General features: G+C 40.8%; 1 protein-coding gene across 5 annotated transcripts in view; it reads left to right on the top strand.

The window, feature by feature from the left end:
• Positions 1–18,669, top strand: part of rtel1 (regulator of telomere elongation helicase 1) — a 159,888-nt gene that overhangs the window by 120,573 nt on the left and 20,646 nt on the right. For all 5 annotated transcript variants that reach the window (XM_043710325.2, XM_043710324.2, XM_043710323.2 and 2 more), the window contains 3 exons: positions 1,949–2,094; positions 9,602–9,685; positions 10,936–11,146. In XM_043710325.2, coding sequence (XP_043566260.2) covers positions 1,949–2,094; positions 9,602–9,685; positions 10,936–11,146 — 441 coding nt within the window. The remainder of the gene's footprint in view (positions 1–1,948; positions 2,095–9,601; positions 9,686–10,935; positions 11,147–18,669) is intronic.

Below are 18,669 nucleotides of genomic sequence, written 5' to 3'. Positions count from 1 at the left end.
CTTGTCTGGTTTTCCTCCATCTGGCTTTCTCCTAGCCCACCAACACTGTGATTTTGTGTGGTCCACTTTATTACAATGAAAACACCGGATCTTTTTAACTTCTTTGTCCCCCTCAAGTGTTTCTTTTTTACCTTGTGGTAAGTTATCCTTATGATTTTCACTGAGACCTACTTTTCCCTTTCCATGTGAGGATTTCTCTTTGCCCTAATTTCTGTCCCTCATGGACTGAAATTAGTTCTGGAAGTGAAACTGTGTTTTATGAACCAGCTCATAATCATTAGCCATTTCAGCTGCTAACCTTGTCATTTTAACTTTCTGTTCTTCCAAATGAGTTTGCACTACTTCCTCGCTAAGGTTACCTTCAGCCTTTATCTCCAACCTTTTAAGCTAACTTTCCTTTTTAAGTGTCAGTTTCTGAAGTTCAAAAGCTCTTTCTGTTTCCCTCTCTTCTGCTTTTGATTGTAACTCAAACTGTTTCAAGTCTGCTGCCCTTTCCTCATCACTCCCCTCTAACTCAAGCTGCTTCATTTGCAACTGAATTCTTGCTATCTCTATAGACTTTGATAGCTTCTCTGGCAGGTTTAAATGCTGAGCTACTGCTGTAGTTATTTCTCCTTTCCTCACAGAAGCAGGCAGCTCCAATCCCAGCTTGTCTGCTCATCCTGCAGCTTGGTCTTATTCCCCTTTTTGCAAAACTTCCAAAGCCACCGCATCCACTTCCGGAAAACTTTTGGCAACTGAAAGATCCATTAGTGTCCCAAGCTTTGTCTACGCAACCAAACCAAACCAAGGTACTTTATCTTTATGTACCACTTGCTGTTTAAAATCCCGCAAAGAGCCCCCAGTCTGTTATGAACTCGGCCAGACCACGCAAAGCATCCTTAAACAGATAATCCAGACCATAACTTTGGAATTTGTTTGGGTAAGCATAAAAATTATCCAGAGTAAGTTAGCAAGGTTGACTACCAGGTTTTGAAACAGACAAAAATGTATTCACAAAATTACACAATGAAACCCAACGAACAGAATAAAGAAACCATACAGAGCACAATTTATGCAAACTAGACTTAATTAAGCTATTCCGAATATACACAGCAGTCCCAATAAGTAAACCCTTTTTAAAAAAAACAGTAAAAATGGAGCAAATACTTACAGGTTGAAGTTAGAAGGGCAGAAGGAAAGAGAGTTTACCAGCCTGTTTCCACACAGCTGAACTCCTAACTACTTCTGGACTGAACTGCCCAGCTAGCGAGCTGACCACTCCCCTTTCATTATACAGGTCACTTCTAAAACATGACCATTTTGGCCTCAAGTTTCATCTATTTATATGAACAATAGGCCTCTCAACATCCTTTTTCGTCTCTGTACCAAACTAGTCACCTCCAAGCCAGGAGCTGATTTATGACCCCTCTGAGAAAAATCAAGGTTCCTTGAAAAAAGGAACAGCCTTTAGGAAAAAAGGATCAGCTTTGTGACAGTTTTATGAGGAAAAGATTGGGAAGGCTGGGCCTGTATACATTGGAGTTTAAAAGAAGAGGCAATCTTATTAAATATATAAGTTCCTGACAGGGTGGGTGCTGAAATGAATTGGGAGAGACTAGGACTAGGGCACGTGGGTTTAAAGTGAGGTATCTCCATTCAAGCAAAAATGAGGAGAAATCTGTTGTTTGAGGTTTGAGAGTCTTTGGAACTGTCTGCCCGCGATATCAGTGGAAGCCAGATTATTGATTATCTTTGCTTAAGAATCTATCTGGGATAGGCGAGAATGTGGAATCCAAACAGCCTTAATGTTATTGAACGGGGGAGCTGGCTTGATGGACTAAATGGTGTACAGCTGTTCCTAATTCATATGCAAACAACTCCCTACATACCCAATAATGTTACTAAATTATCTTTAAATTATTTAAAACCAAATATTACTAATTTGGACTGATTTACTTATATACAGATGGTGTTGAGTCTTGTGGAGGGGATGGCATGACCAAGATCTGCATTGAATATGAGAAAACAAATGAGAAGACAAGAAAAAAGCCTGTGAGTCTGCTTGATGCACTAGAGCACAGTGAACTAAAGGTTGATGAAAGTGGAAAAAAGGTAAGATGTACAAGGTTTGTGTGAAGGTTTGTGGCTCAGGCACTGGTTGCAGTTCTTACGGATATGTTTGACAAGCTGAGGAGTTGGTTTGCAAACGCTTTGTCCCCTTTCTCGGTGACTTCCTCGGTGCTGTGGAGCCTCCTGTGAAGTGCTGCTGTCCTGTCTCGGATGGAATTTAGTTGGTTCCGTTCCGGCTGATTCCGGATGCCGGTTGTTCCTTGCAGTGGTTGGTATATAGTGATCAGCAACCAGAAGCAGCGGGAATGAAATCAACTAAATTCCAACCGAGATGGGACAACAGTGCTTCACCAGAGGCTCCACAGCCCTGAAGATGTCATCTGGAAAGGGGATGAAACGTTTGCAAACCAACTACCCAGCTCGACGAACATACTCCTAACAACCGCAGATGAGATGCATATTAGTCATCTGTTATGTTTTTAAGTTTTAAGCTATTGAACTTGTCCCCACTTGCTTATACAATAATCAGAGGGATTTTCATCCGTACTTCATTAGATCGCTTGATACAATGACTCATAATGAACTATTTTAATCTAGTGAGGGGAAATTGAAGGTTTGTTGTGATTTTCTATCTCTAAGGATTGAATTACTCCACCTTTAAAATTTATGCTAGTTTCAGCTCTTGTGTGTGGCTGAGTATTGCCTCGAGCTTCTCATATTCACTTGTCTTAGTCATGGACCTGAGGCAAACATGTTTTTGTTATTTGTTCCGGGATCTGGGCTTTGTTTTAATCATGATTTGGAGATGCTGGTGTTGGACTGGGGTGTACAAAGTTAAAAATCACAACACCAGGTTATAGTCCAACGGGTTTAATTGGAAGCACACTAGTGTGCTTCCAATTAAACCTGTTAGACTATAAAACAAAGTTAAAAATCACACAACAAGTTAATCAGTTTACGTTACAATCAGCTTTGCAGATACTTGAAGAATTTGAATCAGAAAAAGGAAGCCTATTCCTTTATTTTGTTGAGACAAAGTCCTGAGAATCTCTACATAATGGAGATGGTGGGCTGTAACAATTTACAGAAATGACTTGTCATCATGTTTGCAAGACCAATTAAGAATGCACAATAGTTGAAAGTCCTATGACTTTTTTTAAAACATACACATCTAATTTCCTTATGAACCATCTAATCTCCTCAAGTTATTTAATATAAACTATTCTGAAGTAACCAGCTAATATTCTTTCAGACTATGTTTTGCTGTAGTAGATCTCACATTCTAACCAAATACTGTCTGGAAAATATGTTTCAAATTCCCCTTTTTAATACTTTTTCTCATTATATATGCCTTCCCTGCAAAACAAAATAGCTTCAGCGTCCTGGGAATATTACATTCTCCCTTCTGCACCATCTTTCTAGTTGCACATTCCTATTTCTGTGTGCACTTGCTTAGCATAGAGTCATAGAGATGTACAGCATGGAAACAGACCCTTCGGCCAATCCGACATCCTAAATTACTCTAGTCAGCACTTGGCCCATATCCCCCTCAACCCTTCCTATTCATGTACCCATCCAGGTGCCTTTTAAATATTGTAATTGTACCAGCCTCCACCACCTCCTCTGGCAGTTCATTCCATGTCGATGTCCTGTCGATGGTGCAGAAATGTCTGTCTGTTCCCCTAACTAACGAATCTTCTAACACTACTGCTTTTCCACTTTTCCTCATTTTCTCCTGTATCGATGAGCTACTTGAGTGGCTTTCTAATCTACAATTATGTTTGCCAATAATATTCTTCCATTTACTTGGTAAGTCTATTGAAAATCAGTTACTTTTGATGACGAGTGCCCTTGCTTTTGACTTTTATTGTTCTAACAATAAATCTAAGTGTAATTTTTCTCAGCTGTTTCCTTTCTTTTTAGGTTACGTAATTGTTCTGCCTGTTTCCTGACTTGTAGTGGCAAATGTGTATTAATATCCTGAATGTATTGCAAAAGTATCTCCCTCGTTGTAAATGATGGCAAAAACCTGGTTTACGTTTCTATAACTAATATTTCCTACAACTAAAGCTGCAGTGTTAATGCTATAAATCTGCAATATGTTAAGGCAATTCATTCTTTCTCCAGTAATGTTGAAACCTCCCATATAGAATTGGGCTCAGCTGAGAATTAAATAAAGCTATTAGTTGGCCTGTCTGCACAGTTCTCTGTCTCTAAAGTAGATCCTGGTGTCTCTTTCTTGGACCTTGGAGCTAATTTGTGGATAATGCATTATGCTTGTGGTTACAGAATGACTGACTATTTTTCCCTCTGTGTTGAGTTTCCAAATACCACAGTATATCTGCTGTTAGCTCTTTCCCCACATCTTGATTCACACTTGCATCATGACATTACTTATATATTTTCCATCTTTAGTTGCTGCCTTTGATTGTATCAAAAATAGCATGAGTGCTGAATACTTATGAAACTGTTCGAGACATTAGCTGTTTCCTTTTGTGACTTATGTGCCCTTCTCTCCACACCCACAGTAGCAATCAAATTATTTTCATTTGACTACTCATGGTGTGACCGCTAACCAAGGAACTCTGGCGCTGTGAAGCAGCAGTGCTAACCACTGTGCCGCCCTGATGAAGGGCTCTTGCCTGAAATATTGATTCTCCTGCTGTTCCGATGCTACCTGACCTGCTGTGCTTTTCCAGCACCACACTCTGGACAATTCTACCACTTTCCCTATCCAGAAGAACTTGCCACTGCCAAATATCCTGGAATGGACAGCAAACCCTGACACTGGCGCCACCTTGGAAAAGCCATCCGGCACCTGGACAAGAATTGCCAGTCCGGAGCTACCCTGCTCTGTTTGTAACACTTGCCTCAGGCATGGTTGAGAAGAGGAAGTGACCAGACACCACCAGCCTGGTCCACACCTACCATCTGGTGCAGTGCTCAGCAGTGTAGGAATCTCAATCACCGTCTCCTCCTCCCCCAGGGTAATTTCTGCCATCATCTCTCTGCTGTTATACCCACCTCCCACAAAGCCTCATGGTTACTACTCTCATTATTAATGCTCTCCGTCACTGTGATCCATCCCAAACTCCCACACCGCTAACCCCGCAGCCCTCTCTGCTGCCTGCTCACTCTGGTGGGAGACCTCAGTGCTTTTCTTTTTTCTTCTCTTTTAATACTTACCTTTCTCTCTATCCAGGAGAAAACTCACCACAATAGACCATAAAGAGTCAAGATATCAAGAGCCTGACATTTGACTGCTCACAGTTTGAGGAGAGCATCCTGACCTTGAAAGCCTTGGGCAGCTGGCTGACCATGTCCAAACCTCTGGCCTCATATCAGAGACTGCCCTTGGCTTACTTTGCTGGGATTCCCTGGTTGAAGCCTGTCCTCCCTGATTTAATTGAGTCCCACTGACAGTGACGATGGCACATCAGCATCTTGAACCTGGTATCTCTGCCTGAAGCTGCAAAGTGTAAAAATGGATGGCAGAGATGCTGTGAGCATCGAGGTAGATTCAAAGTGAGTGAGTGCTAAGAGAGGAAGTGAAGAGCCCTGAGGTGCAACGTTGTCCAGTCCATGAATTGCATGTCTATTGCTGTGCACAGTGTGTCCTTTGCAGGAACATTGCGGTCACAGTTGCTGATAAGCTTGAGTTGCAGAAATGTACTGTAGGTGGATTGGAGATGTACCATGATGATGCTGAGAGAGTAGCAAGTGTCCAGTGCCAAGGTCAATTGATGTGGTGTGGTTATGATTGCTGCCGTCTGAGTGTCCTGACAGGTTGGTGTCTGGTTTCCAAGCATGGACATCTAGATGAGCAAACAATAAGCTGGAGTCACCAAGTACCTGATCTGACATTCTTGTCAATAATTCTCCTTGCAATAGCTGGTAGGATAGAAAGCTGTATATTAATGAGGTGAGGTGTCAATTTATGAGGGTGACGGCAAACAGTAATCCCCTTTAATCGGCATCTGGCCGCTGGCTTGCAAGAATCTCATTTTGATGCCTGGGACTTTGATGGAAAATGCAGTTAGTTGACCTAGACATCACGCAAGTAGGAGGGAGTGAGGACTGCAGATGCTGGCGAGTCAGAGTCAAAAAGTGTGGCTCTGGAAAAGCATAGCAGGTCAGGCAGCATCTGAGGAACAGGAGAGTCAATGTTTTGTGCTTAAGCCCTTCATCAGGAGTATGGGCTGATGAAGGGCCTCTGCCCAAAACATCACCTCTCCTCCTCCATGGATACTACCTGACTTGCTGTGCTTTTCCAGCGCTACACCTTTTGACTCTGGATGTCATGCAAGGTCTTGCTGAACCTCTCTCAGATGTCTCACCATAGTCCCTGTGATCAGGCCCTTATATAGGACTCCATCCAAGGGATGTATGGGTTTTTATCTTCCACGATTCCTTTGAATCTAGAATGACTTCTGTGAGTTCAAAGGCAAAACTGTCCTGCTGTTCAGAAAAGGATGAAGAAAGAAAATCACCCATGAATCCCTATTTTCTCAGATTGTTACTAGCAGGATAGTTGAGAAGCAATACATTTAACTAATTTACATTATCAGGAAGAACTCTAAGGTTTTGTTGCCCAAGAAATAGATCTTCATAGCATTGCAACTAGGATAGTGCCACAGAATCGGTGCTTGAGTCTCAGCTATATATAACGTGTACCTATATATCAATTAGTTAACTGAGCGCACCTGAGTGTTACATATCCATGTTTGGTACTCTCAAGTGTGTGAGGAAGCTGCGATGGGATAAAGATTGATTACGTGATGTGGATTAGAACAAAGTTATGCTGTTTAATAAGAAGAACAGAAAAGCACCATGTTTCTAAAGTGAGAGACTACTAAAGTGGTTAGCAGTGCTGCCTCACAGGGATTCGGGTTCAATTCTCGCCACAGGTGACTGTCTGTCTATGTGGAGTTGGCACATTCTCCCTATATCTGCTTGGGTTTCCTCTGGGTGCTCTGGTTTCCTCCCATAATCCAAAAGATGTGCAGGTCAGGTGAATTGGCCATGCTAAATTGCCCATTTTGTTAGGTGCATTAGTCAGAGGAAAATGTAAGGAAATTAATCTGGGTGGGATACTCTTTGGAGGGTCGTTGGGCTGAAGGGCCTGTTTCCACACTAGGGAATGTAATCTGATCTAAAAGAAATCGAATCGAAATGTTGAGATTCAGAGGGATTTGGATTTATTTGTATAATTAATCAAATATTGAATGGTGGAACAGGCTCACAGAGATTTTAAAAAAAAGTAGCTCAACTTCTATTGCTTTGGCTTTTACATAAGTCTGGAAGTAGTGATCATGCATTGATCACGCTTCATGTTAAAATTTGTGTCTCAGCAAAATTTCATTATCTGTGTCACATGCTGTCAGTCTCAGAATTCCTGCTGTACTTGTTTGACTACTTTTTTTCAGCTTGTTTGTTTTGCCTAATTTTCAACCATTCGTTTCATGGGGTTTCTTCCTTGCGCAAGGAATAGACTAAATAGAAATCACGTAAAGCACAGTAGAATACCAGTTAGCTCACAAAATGACTTTTTTGTTCAGGATTGGGGTATCAGTCTTTTTTCTTCCTTGAAGTCAGAGGACTGGTGAGTTGGAAGTTTACCCAGATTTAATGTAATCCTCCAAATTTATACACCACTTTTGGTACTTATTACAATATTCAGCAGGAATATCTTGCTTGCCAACTATCATAAGAACATTGCCACAGAAGGCTGTAGAAATCAGGTCATTTAGTATATTTAAGACAGAGATAGATAGGTTCTTGATTGTCGAAAGGATCAAGGGTTATAGGGAGAAAAGTGGGAGAATGAGGTTGATCAACTTAACAGCTGTGATTGAATGACAGAGCAGATTTGATGGGCCGAATGACCTAATTTCTGCATCTATGTTTTGGTCTTACTGTCTAACATAACAAGGAAGAGCAATTTAGCCCCTTAAGCCTGCTCTGCTAGTTAATATGATTGTGACTGATCTCACTTCAGCCTCCATTGCACTTTCCTGCCCACTCCTTAAAACCATTTAACCCAACGAATTCCACAGATTCACGATCCTTTGTGAGAAATAATTCACCCTCATCTGTTTTAAATCTGCCATCCCTTAGTTTAAAGCCATAATCTTGTTCTAGATTACCCCACATTTGGAAACATCTGCTTTGTCTCAACACTATCAGTCCCCTTTGATGTCTTCTATTCCTCAATTAGATATCCTCTCATTCTTCTAAATTCCAGAGAATGCAGGCCTAAACTGCTGAATCTCTCATAAGACGAGCCTTTCACCTCTAGAATTAATCTTGTTAATCTTCTCTGAACTGTCTCCAGAGCAATTACGTCTTATTGCCACTGACAAATTATGCAATTGAAAAAAAAACAAATAATTGAAAACAAAATTAGGAACTGTACTAAATACACCAGATATCCATCATTGTCTGCAGTGGTGGAGAAAGAACAGAATCACTTTCTGGATGAAGGCTCTTCCCTTTAACACCCATTCAAACTAATGCCCTTTTCTGGCTCTTAGTCCATCGCTTCAAAGGATACAACATTTCAAACACATGTCCAAGCAATGTTTACTACAATCTGTCTTGCTGCTGAGCAACCCTCCAAGGTCAATACTGAAAGCAGAAACATTGCTTCGTGCATTGATTGACAAGTATGGTGCTTCCCAGCAGCTCTGTGGTCGAGCATAGTGTCTGAATATTTGTTAAATGTTATGTGGGTTTCCCGCACTTTTTCAGTTAATGAGTTCCACATCCTCACCACCCTCTAAGTGAAAGGATTTCCCCTTGAATCCTTTTTGAATTTCCTAACTCTTCCCCTTGATCTATACTCTCCAGTTATAGACCCTCTCAGCCAAAGATATCTTCCTAAGGATGACCTTACTTTCTGCTCTATTTAGATCCCTTGTCATTTTGTGTGCTTCAAGTGGGGGTCCCCTGAGCCTCCTAACCAATCTAATCTTTCCACCTAACTAAATTTCTTCAGTTTTGGACTTTAGCATCCTCACAAAATGTCCTCTGTATCTTCTCTAATGCAGTCATATTTTTCTTATTGTTTGGTGACCAGAACTACATGTGGTAGTTCGGCTATCACCTAACCAATGTTTTATGCTGTTGCTGCATCACCTGCCAGCCCTCCATCTTCTGTATGCTTTCTTGGCTACATTATCTACCTGTCCAGTCACATTCAGAGATCATGCATTCGCAGGTCCTCCTGCTCCTCAGTGTGCCTCAGTAGCCCATCATTTATTGTCCATTCACTTGTCCTTTTAGACTTCCTTAAAAGCATTGCCACAAGTTAAAGGAATCAGGTGGATTTTTCATCACCATTGACAGTCAAGCATTTTTGTGCTTTCAAAACCTTGGAATATTTATACCATTGCTAATAGCTAAATATAAAATGATAAATAATCATGACATGGATTTATTTAATGCTTTTCACATTCAGGATTTTCCAAAGTACTTCAGTCAATGAATCACTTCTAGTAAGTCACTTGTTGAATGTCAAACAGTTAATCTATTATTTGGTTTTCTGTAGGTGGTTAAAATGCCAACAGTGTCTTCTAAACATGTGACAGGTGAACAGCGAGGGAGGAAAAAAATCACGCTAGTTAGCAATCATGTGAGTATGTCTCTTTTGTCCTCTATTACATAAGTACGCTGGTATTTAATCTAGTAGTACAGTTTCGTAATACATAACAGCTGCTTTTCAGTGTACTTGTGTGTCACAAAATCTCTCTTGAAGTTAATTCTGTTTTTGAGATTCTTAACGCAAGTTGCTTTGTATGTAACCTAAGTAAGAATACCCAAAGGTGTATTGTTTACTTTGACAGTCTGAATAGCTGTTGGGGTTTTCTTCCAGTTTAGAAACATGGTTTTCATAAAACACTTCTTCAATAGATTATTAATTTAATTCAGTAGTGCTGAACCTCCTAATTTTGAATAGCTTCCTCATGAATGCAATAAATTGCATTTGAATTTTATTTGTTTTAAACGTGGTGTAATTAGTTATGTTTTGAAGTCTGCATGTAGAAATGTGTTAAGTCCTTTCTGTCTAATTAAAAATACTAGAAGCTTTTAAAATGAAACTGTGTTGAGGCTATTAATGTCTCTTGTTATGAAGATGTATGTGTACATACATTTAAGAGAGTAAAAGCTAGCAATGACAGCACCAAGTGTTCTCAATAAGACATGATGTAACATGTACTCCAGCTACTGGGGTAGCTGGTTGCCTGGAATGACAAAAGAGATTTGAATTAGGCCAATCAGTTTAGATTATACCCTGAAAAGTACAAAATACCAATCAAGTTTGAATTGAGTATATTGACAATCTTAAAAGCCAATGACACAATCCGATGCTTTGGGGTATAAGAGCAGGGAAAGTTGAACAGCGAGGAGGAGAACTGTCAAGCAAATGACATTTGCACACTTCAAAGGTGCCTTAATCGATCAGAAACCTGTGAAGCAGACTTCCCAAGAAGAAGACAGGAATTCAGAGAAAACTGAAAGCCGTCTAGTTTTGAGATAAGTTTTGTAAAGTGTGTTTGGGAGTTTTATTGGACTGGTATTATAGAAGGGAAGGTAAAAGATAGGTTAGAGGAAGGACTTGTAAATAGTTGTTAGTTAATCATTATACTTGAAAAATAAAGTTCATTTTTACTTTAACAACTACTTGGCCTATTGAATTTTCACAGATTACTGCACGGGATAAATCTTTTCTATGTTGCTGGTTTTAAATTAAGCAGGAGAGTTTACCCCGTGTTGTAACACTTTGTAACGATATAGCTTCTTTTCCAGTTCAAATTCATCTTTTTAGTGGTCAATTAAATTATTTTGACAAAAATAAATTCATTGTTTATATCTTGTTTTTAGGTGCTTGATGTATTGCCACTATCTGAGAAGACAAAAGCAGAAAAAGCTAAATTTTTCATAGTAGCTGTCAAGGAGGTTCTCAGCAATGCCAGTTATGAGCGTTTTACCAATGCAATGCAAAAGTACAAGTTGACAGATGATTTTGACACCATGCTTGGTGAAATGGCAGCGCTTTTTACAGAAGATTCAAAAAAACACAATCTTCTGCGAGGTAATTAATTGTAAGGGTTAGCTATTATGTGGTTAAATAACATTTATAAAGCTATATTTTGATACAAAATCCGGTTAAATTATTGCATGACTTCGGTCTGCTGCTCTTTATTGACAAGGTCAATAGTCCGATGACACTAGGTTACAGTCTAGGCAAAAGTGAGGACAGCAGATGCTGGAGATCAGAGTCTAGATTAGAGTGTTGCTGGAAAAGCACAGCAGGTCAGGCAGCATCCGAGGAGCAGGAAAACTGAAGTTTCGGGCAAAAGCCTTCATTCCTGATGAAGGGGTTTTGCCTGAAACATCGATTTTCCTGCTCCTCGGATGCTGCCTGACCTGCTGTTCTTTTCCAGCACCACTCTAATCTAGGTTATAGTCCAACTAGTTTGTTTGAAATCACAAGCTCTCAGCGCACTGCCCCTTCATAGAAGTCCATAGATTCCCTACAGCGTGGAAACAGGCCCTTCGGCCCCACATTGACGCTCTTAAGAGTAATCCACCCAGACCTATTCCCCTACTACTTTACATTTTAACCCTGACTAATGCACCTAACCTACGCATCCCTGAATAATTTGGGCAATTTAGCATGGCCAATTTATCTAACCTGCCCATCTTTGGATTGTGGGTGGAAACAGGAACACCCGGAGGAAACCCACGCAGACACGGGGAGAATGTGCAAGATTCACCCAGACAGTCACCTGAGGCTGGAAACTAATGCGGGTCCCTGGTGCTGTGAGGCAGCAGTGCTAACCAATAAGCCACCGTGCCGCACTTGTCAGGTGAAGTCTTTGGTGACAGAATGGAACATAATGTCACAGACTTGAGTAGATCTGCCATTCTCTGACTAGGAAAAAGCTACCTATGAAATATTGACTATTTCCTTCATAATTGCAGCAGGTTACCTCTTGGGTTACATTGAAGAAGAGTGAGCAGTTATCCGTAGTGTCCTAGCCAATATTCATCCAACAATTACATCACTAAAATAGATCATCTGATTGTTATTATGTTCCTGTCTGTGAGAGACATGTATTACAAACCAGTTTTGTTTAATTGCTTCGTGGGATGTGGGCATCACTGGCAAGAACAACATTGGTTACTCATCCTCCATTACCCTCATGTCATCACCTTGAGCTAGTGTAGGTACATCGACAGTGCTCAGAGAGAATATTGTGTTGTTTTTTTGTATCCACCATTATTTTCCTGGAGTTTTCTGTGGTCTTTGCTTATTAAATCAAAATCTTACAACTTCTTCCTTTTGTTTCTTGTGTTAAATTTATATGCTCTTGTTACTAGCTAATGAATCAGTGACAATGTTTTTTTTCCCCCAATTATTGAAAATTTGTCCTCTGATTAGTTAGCCAATAATTAGCAAATATAAATTTACCACTAAAAGAACAAAGGAATTTCAAGAAAAAATCTGATCAAAACCTGTTTATCAAAAACCTTCATTATTTTAACTAGTCTCACTTTTCCCTTTCTCTGATCTATGATAGTGAGTCCCCATTTCCCACTTGTACACCCGTTGACCCCTTGATTTTCTTTTTTCAGCAAATGATACCTAACATGAATGTGTGACTTTATTCATTTACAGTCATAAAGCTGCACAGCACAGAAATGACTCTTCAGTCCAAGTCATCCACGCTGACCAGATATCCTAAATTAATCAAGTTCTATTTGCCAGCATTTGGCCCATATCCCTCCTAAATCCTTTCTATTCATATACCGATCCAGATGCCTTTTGAATATAGTAATTGTACCAGCCTCCACCACTTCCTCTGCATGAAAATGTTGCCCCTTAGATTCCTTTTATATCTTTCCCCTCTCACCTTAAACCTATGCCCTCTAGTTTTGTACGCTACTACCCTGGAAAAAAATCCCTTAACTATTCATCCTAACCATGCCTCTCATGACTTTATAAACCTCAATGAGGTCACCACTCAGCTCCGATGCTCCAGGGAAAATAGCCGTAGCCTATTCAGCCTCTCCCTATAGCTCAAAACCCCCAACCTTGGCAGCATTCTTGTAAGTCTTTTCTGATCCTTTTCAAGTTTGACAACATCTTTGCTGTATTAAGGAGACCAGAATTGTATGCAGTATTCCAAAAGTGGTCTAATCAATGTTCTATACAGCCGCAAGATGACCTCCCAACTCCTATACTCAATGCACTGACCAATAAAGGAAAGCATACCAAGAACCTCTTTATGATCCTATCTGCAATTGCACTTTGGAGGAACTCTGAACTCCAAGGTCTCTTTATTTGGCACCACTCCCCAAGACGTTACCATTAAGTAGGTAAGCCCTGTCCTGATTTGCCCTACCAAAATGTAATACCTCACAGTTAGCTAAATTAAACTTCATCTGCCACTCCTCACCCCATCAGTCCCTCTGATCGAGGTCCTATTGTATTCTGAGGTAACCTTCCTCGCTGTCCACTACACTACCAATTTTGGTGTCAAATGCAGATTTACAAACCAAACCTCCTGTATTCACATCCAAATCATCTATATAAATGATAAAAAGCATTGGAGCCAGCACCGATCCCTGCAGAACGCCACTGGTCGGGCAACTGTTTTGTGCGGAGTTTGCACATTCTCCCCTTATCTGCGTGGGTTTCCTCCATGTGCTCTGGTTTCTTCCCACAATCCAAAGATGTGTGAATTGGCCATGCTAAATTGCCTGTAGTGTTAGGTGCATTAGTCAGGGGTAAATGTAGGGGAATGGGTCTGGGTGGGTTGCTCTTCAGAGGGTCGGTGTGGACTTGTTGGGCCAAAGGGCCTGATTCCACACTGTAGGGAATCTAATCTAATAATTTTAGAATTTGTTTCGGTAAGTGTAGACTGAAAATTACCCAGAGAAAGCTCGCGAGATTGACTACCAGGTTTTAAGTCGGACAAAATCTTATTCACAGAATTACACAGTGAAATACAAAGAACAGAATAAAGCCCTTCCTGAAGAAGGGCTAATGCCCGAAACGTCGATTCTCCTGTTCCCTAGATGCTGCCTGACCTGCTGCGCTTTTCCAGCAACACATTTCCATCTCTGATCTCCAGCATCTGCAGACCTCACTTTCTCCTCACAGAATAAAGAACCCCTACAGAACTTAGTCTATCCAAAACTAGACTTAATTGTGCTGTTCCAATAAGCAAACCACCTTAAAAAACAGTAAAAATGGAACGAATGCTTACAGGTTGAAGTTAGAAGAGCAGGTGAGAGAGAGAGTTTACCAGCCTGTTTCCACACAGCTGAACTCCCAACTAGTTATGGACTAAACTACTCAGCTAGAGAGCTGACCACTCCCATTTCATTATACTGGTACTTCTAAAACATGACCACTTTGGCCTGAAGTCTCATCTGTTTACATGTAAACAAAAGGCCTCTCAGTCCTTTTTCATCTCTGTACCAAACTGGCCACTCCAGAGCTGGGAGGGTTTTATGACCTCTCTGAAAAAAAACCAAGAACACAGTATTCTTGAGAAAAAGAACAGCTTTTAGAAAAATGGATCATGTTTGTGACACGTCCCCCCACCCCCACCCTTTAAAAAAATGAACCATCAATATCAAATGATGGTTTCATTTTTAAAACCCTTCAAAAACCCAGTTAGTAGTCAAAGCACACATACATTATACTAGCTATAAACATGGAAACATGCATAACCCCATACAAATTTAGGCCGTGGCACTTGTGCCACCGAGCACCTCTGTATCTCATTCAAGCCAATGGGCTGAGAAGTGGCAGATGGAGTTTAATTTAGATAAATGTGAGGTGCTGCATTTTGGGAAAGCAAATCTTAGCAGGACTTATACACTTAAAGGTAAGGTCCTCGGGTGTGTTGCTGACCAAAGAGACCTTGGAGTGCAGGTTCATAGCTCCTTGAAAGTGGAGTCGCAGGTTGATAGGATAGTGAAGAAAGCATTTGGTATGCTTTCCTTTATTGGTCAGTGTATTGAGTACAGGAGTTGAGAGATCATGTTGCAGCTGTACAGGACATTGGTTAGGCCACTGTTGGGATATTGTGTGCAATTCTGGTCTCCTTCCTATTGGAAAGATGTTGTGAAATTTGAAAGGGTTCAGAAAAGATTTACAAGGATGTTGCCAGGGTTGGAGGATTTGAGATATAGGGAGAGGTTGAATAGGCTAGGGCTGTTTTCCCTGGAGCTTCGGAGGCTGAGGGGTGACCTTATAGAGGTTTACAAAATCATGAGGGGCATGGATAAGATAAATAGACAAAGTCTTTTCCCTGATGTGGGGAAGTCCAGAACTAGAGGCATAGGTTTACTGTGAGAGGGGAAAGATATAAAAGATACCTAAGGGGCAACGTTTTCACGCAGAGGGTGGTACATATATGGAATGAGCTGCCAGAGGACGTGGTGGAGGCTATTACAATTACAACATTTACAAAGGCGTCTGGATGGGTATATGAATAGGAAGGGTATGGAGGTATATGGGCCAGGTGCTGGCAGGTGGGACGAGGTTGGGTTGTGATGTCTGGTTGACATGTACATCTCTATGACTCAATGTCTTGATAACGCATCGGCAGTCACGTTTTCGCGACCTGCCACATGCACAATTGTCAAATTGAACGGCTGCAACAACAAGCTCCATGTAAGCAGCCTGGTATTTTTATCCTTAAATTTTTCCGCAAATGTCAATGGGTTATGATGGCATATATGATTCTCTCCGAAAAATTGCTGGTAATATAAATGTGGCTGGAGCGTTCTTCATGCCAAATGGCATGACTTCAAACTGATGTAGTCCATTTTGCATTACAAAAGCCAAAATTGCCTTTGCTGCCTGACAGAGGTACTTGCCAAAAGCCTCTGAGCAAGTCCAACTTAGAAATGTCAGTTGCTTGTCCCACCTTTTGAACACAGTCCTCCAACTGTGGGATTGGATATGCATCAGTCTTTATAACGGTGTTGACTTTGCAATAGTCTACACATAACCGTTGGGTACCATCTGCCTTTGGCACCAAGACTATGGGTGCGCTCCAGTCACTGTAACTCACTTTGATTACGCCATGCGCTCTATCTCTGACTGAACCTGTGCCAACTTTAGAGTGTTATGATTGATTTAGATTACTTAGTGTGGAAACAGGCCCTTCAACCCAACAAGTCCACACCGACCATCTGAAGAGCAACCCACCCCGACCCATTCCCCTACATTTACCCCTTCACCTAACACTATGGGCAATTTAGCATGTCCAATTCACCTAACCTGCACATTTTTGGACTGTGGGAGGAAACTGGAACACCCGGAGGAAACCCACGCAGACACGGGGAGAATGTGCAAACTCCACACAGACCGTTGCCTGAGGCGGGAATTGAACCCGTGTCTCTGGCGCTGTGAAGCAGCAGTGCTAACCACTGTGTCACCATGCCGCCCTATGCCTGTAAGGATGTTGCTTAATCAGAACAGCATCACCTATCTTTACATCACGCACAATAGGTTAGTACTTCCCAGTTTATTTCCGCCTATCTACCCATGTGATAGTAATAACTCTTTCAGGTCATTTCGATTTTCTTGTGGAAGGTAACTCAATAGTTTATTCCAATTTTTGACAACATCCTCATTGTCCAATTTGATTTGAGAAATGTCCAGTTCAGAATCCTCTAAACTTTGGTTCTTCTTTCTGTGCTGTAATCATTAACCCTTCTCCTCTTGCTTTCCTTCCCTATCAAAATAGCTTTTGAGCATGTTCACATGACACGCTCTGAGATTTCTTCCTGTTTGGATTCCTTTTCCAGTAGTTCACCTTTCTCGATTTGATTGGTGGACATTTAAACCTTGCTTTTAAATGTCCACCTGTTACTGGAAGTAACACCAATCAGCTTATCCCCAATTGCAAGTTCGTGATTTATTATCTGCTTTCTGTTTTATTGTATGCTGTGATATTTGTAAATGCTGTCAAAGCCAACTTTCCAGCTCTATTTAATCGTTCTCTAAAATTTGACACATAGCCCAAATGTGTGGTCTCTGAATTCTGACGTTTTAATTTCTCCTTCATCAATTTTAACGATCCTCTTACTTCATGCCCAAAAATTAATTCAGTTGGACTGAATTTGGTCGATTCATTCAGTGCATCTCTCATCGCAAAAAGTACAAATGGAACTCCCTTATCCGAATCATCTGGATAATCCTGACTTTAAGCCCTCAACACATGGTCTTTAGTGTTTGATGCCATCTCTCTTGTGCTGCCTGCGATTCTGGTTGGTACGTAGTACATTTGAATTGCTTTATTCCCAAGTTATCCATAATATCCTTGAATAGTTTGGATGTGAAGTTTGATCCTTTATCTGACTAGATCTCTGTTGGTAGTCCATAAGTAATTTAAATAATTCATCTACAACCCCTTTAGCTGTGATGTTGTGAATTGGATTGCCTCTGGAAGTCTAGTCGACACATCCATTACTGTTAATAAATACTTATTCCCAGTTTTTGTTTGTGGTAGGGGACTTATGCAATCAATCAAGACTCTTGTGAAAAGTTTCTCAAATGCTGGAATATGTTTTAAAGGTGCAGGTTTTATTATTGCCTATGGTTTTCTGATTAGCTAACACATGTGACACATCTGGCAAAATTCAACTACATCCTTGTGTAGTCCAGACCAGTAAAATGTCTTTGTATTTTAGCCTTTATTTTCCTCACCCCTAGATGACCTCCAAGTGGTAGTTCATGTGCCACTCACAGCACTTCCTTTCTTTACCCTACTAGCAAAACAATTTGATGAATCTCTGCCCATTTCTCATCTGCTTAAATGTGTGATGGTCTCCATTTCCTCATTAAAACATTACTTGTTAAGTAATAACACACATTCACTCTCCTCTGTATCTGCTTTTTGATAGAACCGTTTTAAATTCTCCTCTTTCTGCTGTAACTCAATCAGCTTAACAGAGCTAAAGACATTTGCATGTTTGCCTGTTTCCTCCTGTTCTGTCCCACTTATCTGATCAAATACGTCATAGATAAAGCTATGTCAGCTTATTTATCTGTGCCTTTTGATCTCTCCTGCTTCAAATTGTGCCTGTGTAATCTTGTAATCACGCAATCTGGGAAAATTCCTGGATAAACATCCTTCATTTCTTCAGTTGCCTGTGTTCCCACTAGCCTTTCAACTAGAGTAGACAGCACACCTCCCGGTGAATCAGCTATATCATTTGCACGTACAAACTGTATTCCTGGGGTTGAGAGCTTATCCAGTACTCCTATCACAAATTCTCCACTCCTCACTGGACTTCTCGCCTCACTTTTACATAATTGGGCACTTTTTGTCTCACCATGAGTTCCTGTTACCAGTACCTTTTCTGGCAATAGTCCCTCAGGAGTACATCTCTCCTCATCCTTCACCATTACAGACTGAAAGGATCCTGTGTTCCTTAATATTGTAACCTCTTTACATGCTATTCCTGGCCTATGTGAATAAACATTACCCTTGCATGTATATTTTTAAGCAGATCTGGTACTTCCACCTTAATCAACCTGTGATCATCTCGTACACTCTGAGGCAGTTGTCTAACTTCCCTGAG

Source organism: Chiloscyllium plagiosum, unplaced genomic scaffold (assembly GCF_037043375.1).
Source record: "Chiloscyllium plagiosum isolate Xiang-an unplaced genomic scaffold, Cpla_swu_hap1 HiC_scaffold_15, whole genome shotgun sequence".
Lineage (NCBI taxonomy): Eukaryota > Metazoa > Chordata > Chondrichthyes > Orectolobiformes > Hemiscylliidae > Chiloscyllium > Chiloscyllium plagiosum.
Note: the sequence above shows the minus strand (reverse complement) of the source record. Positions and strands in the feature narration are given on the sequence as shown.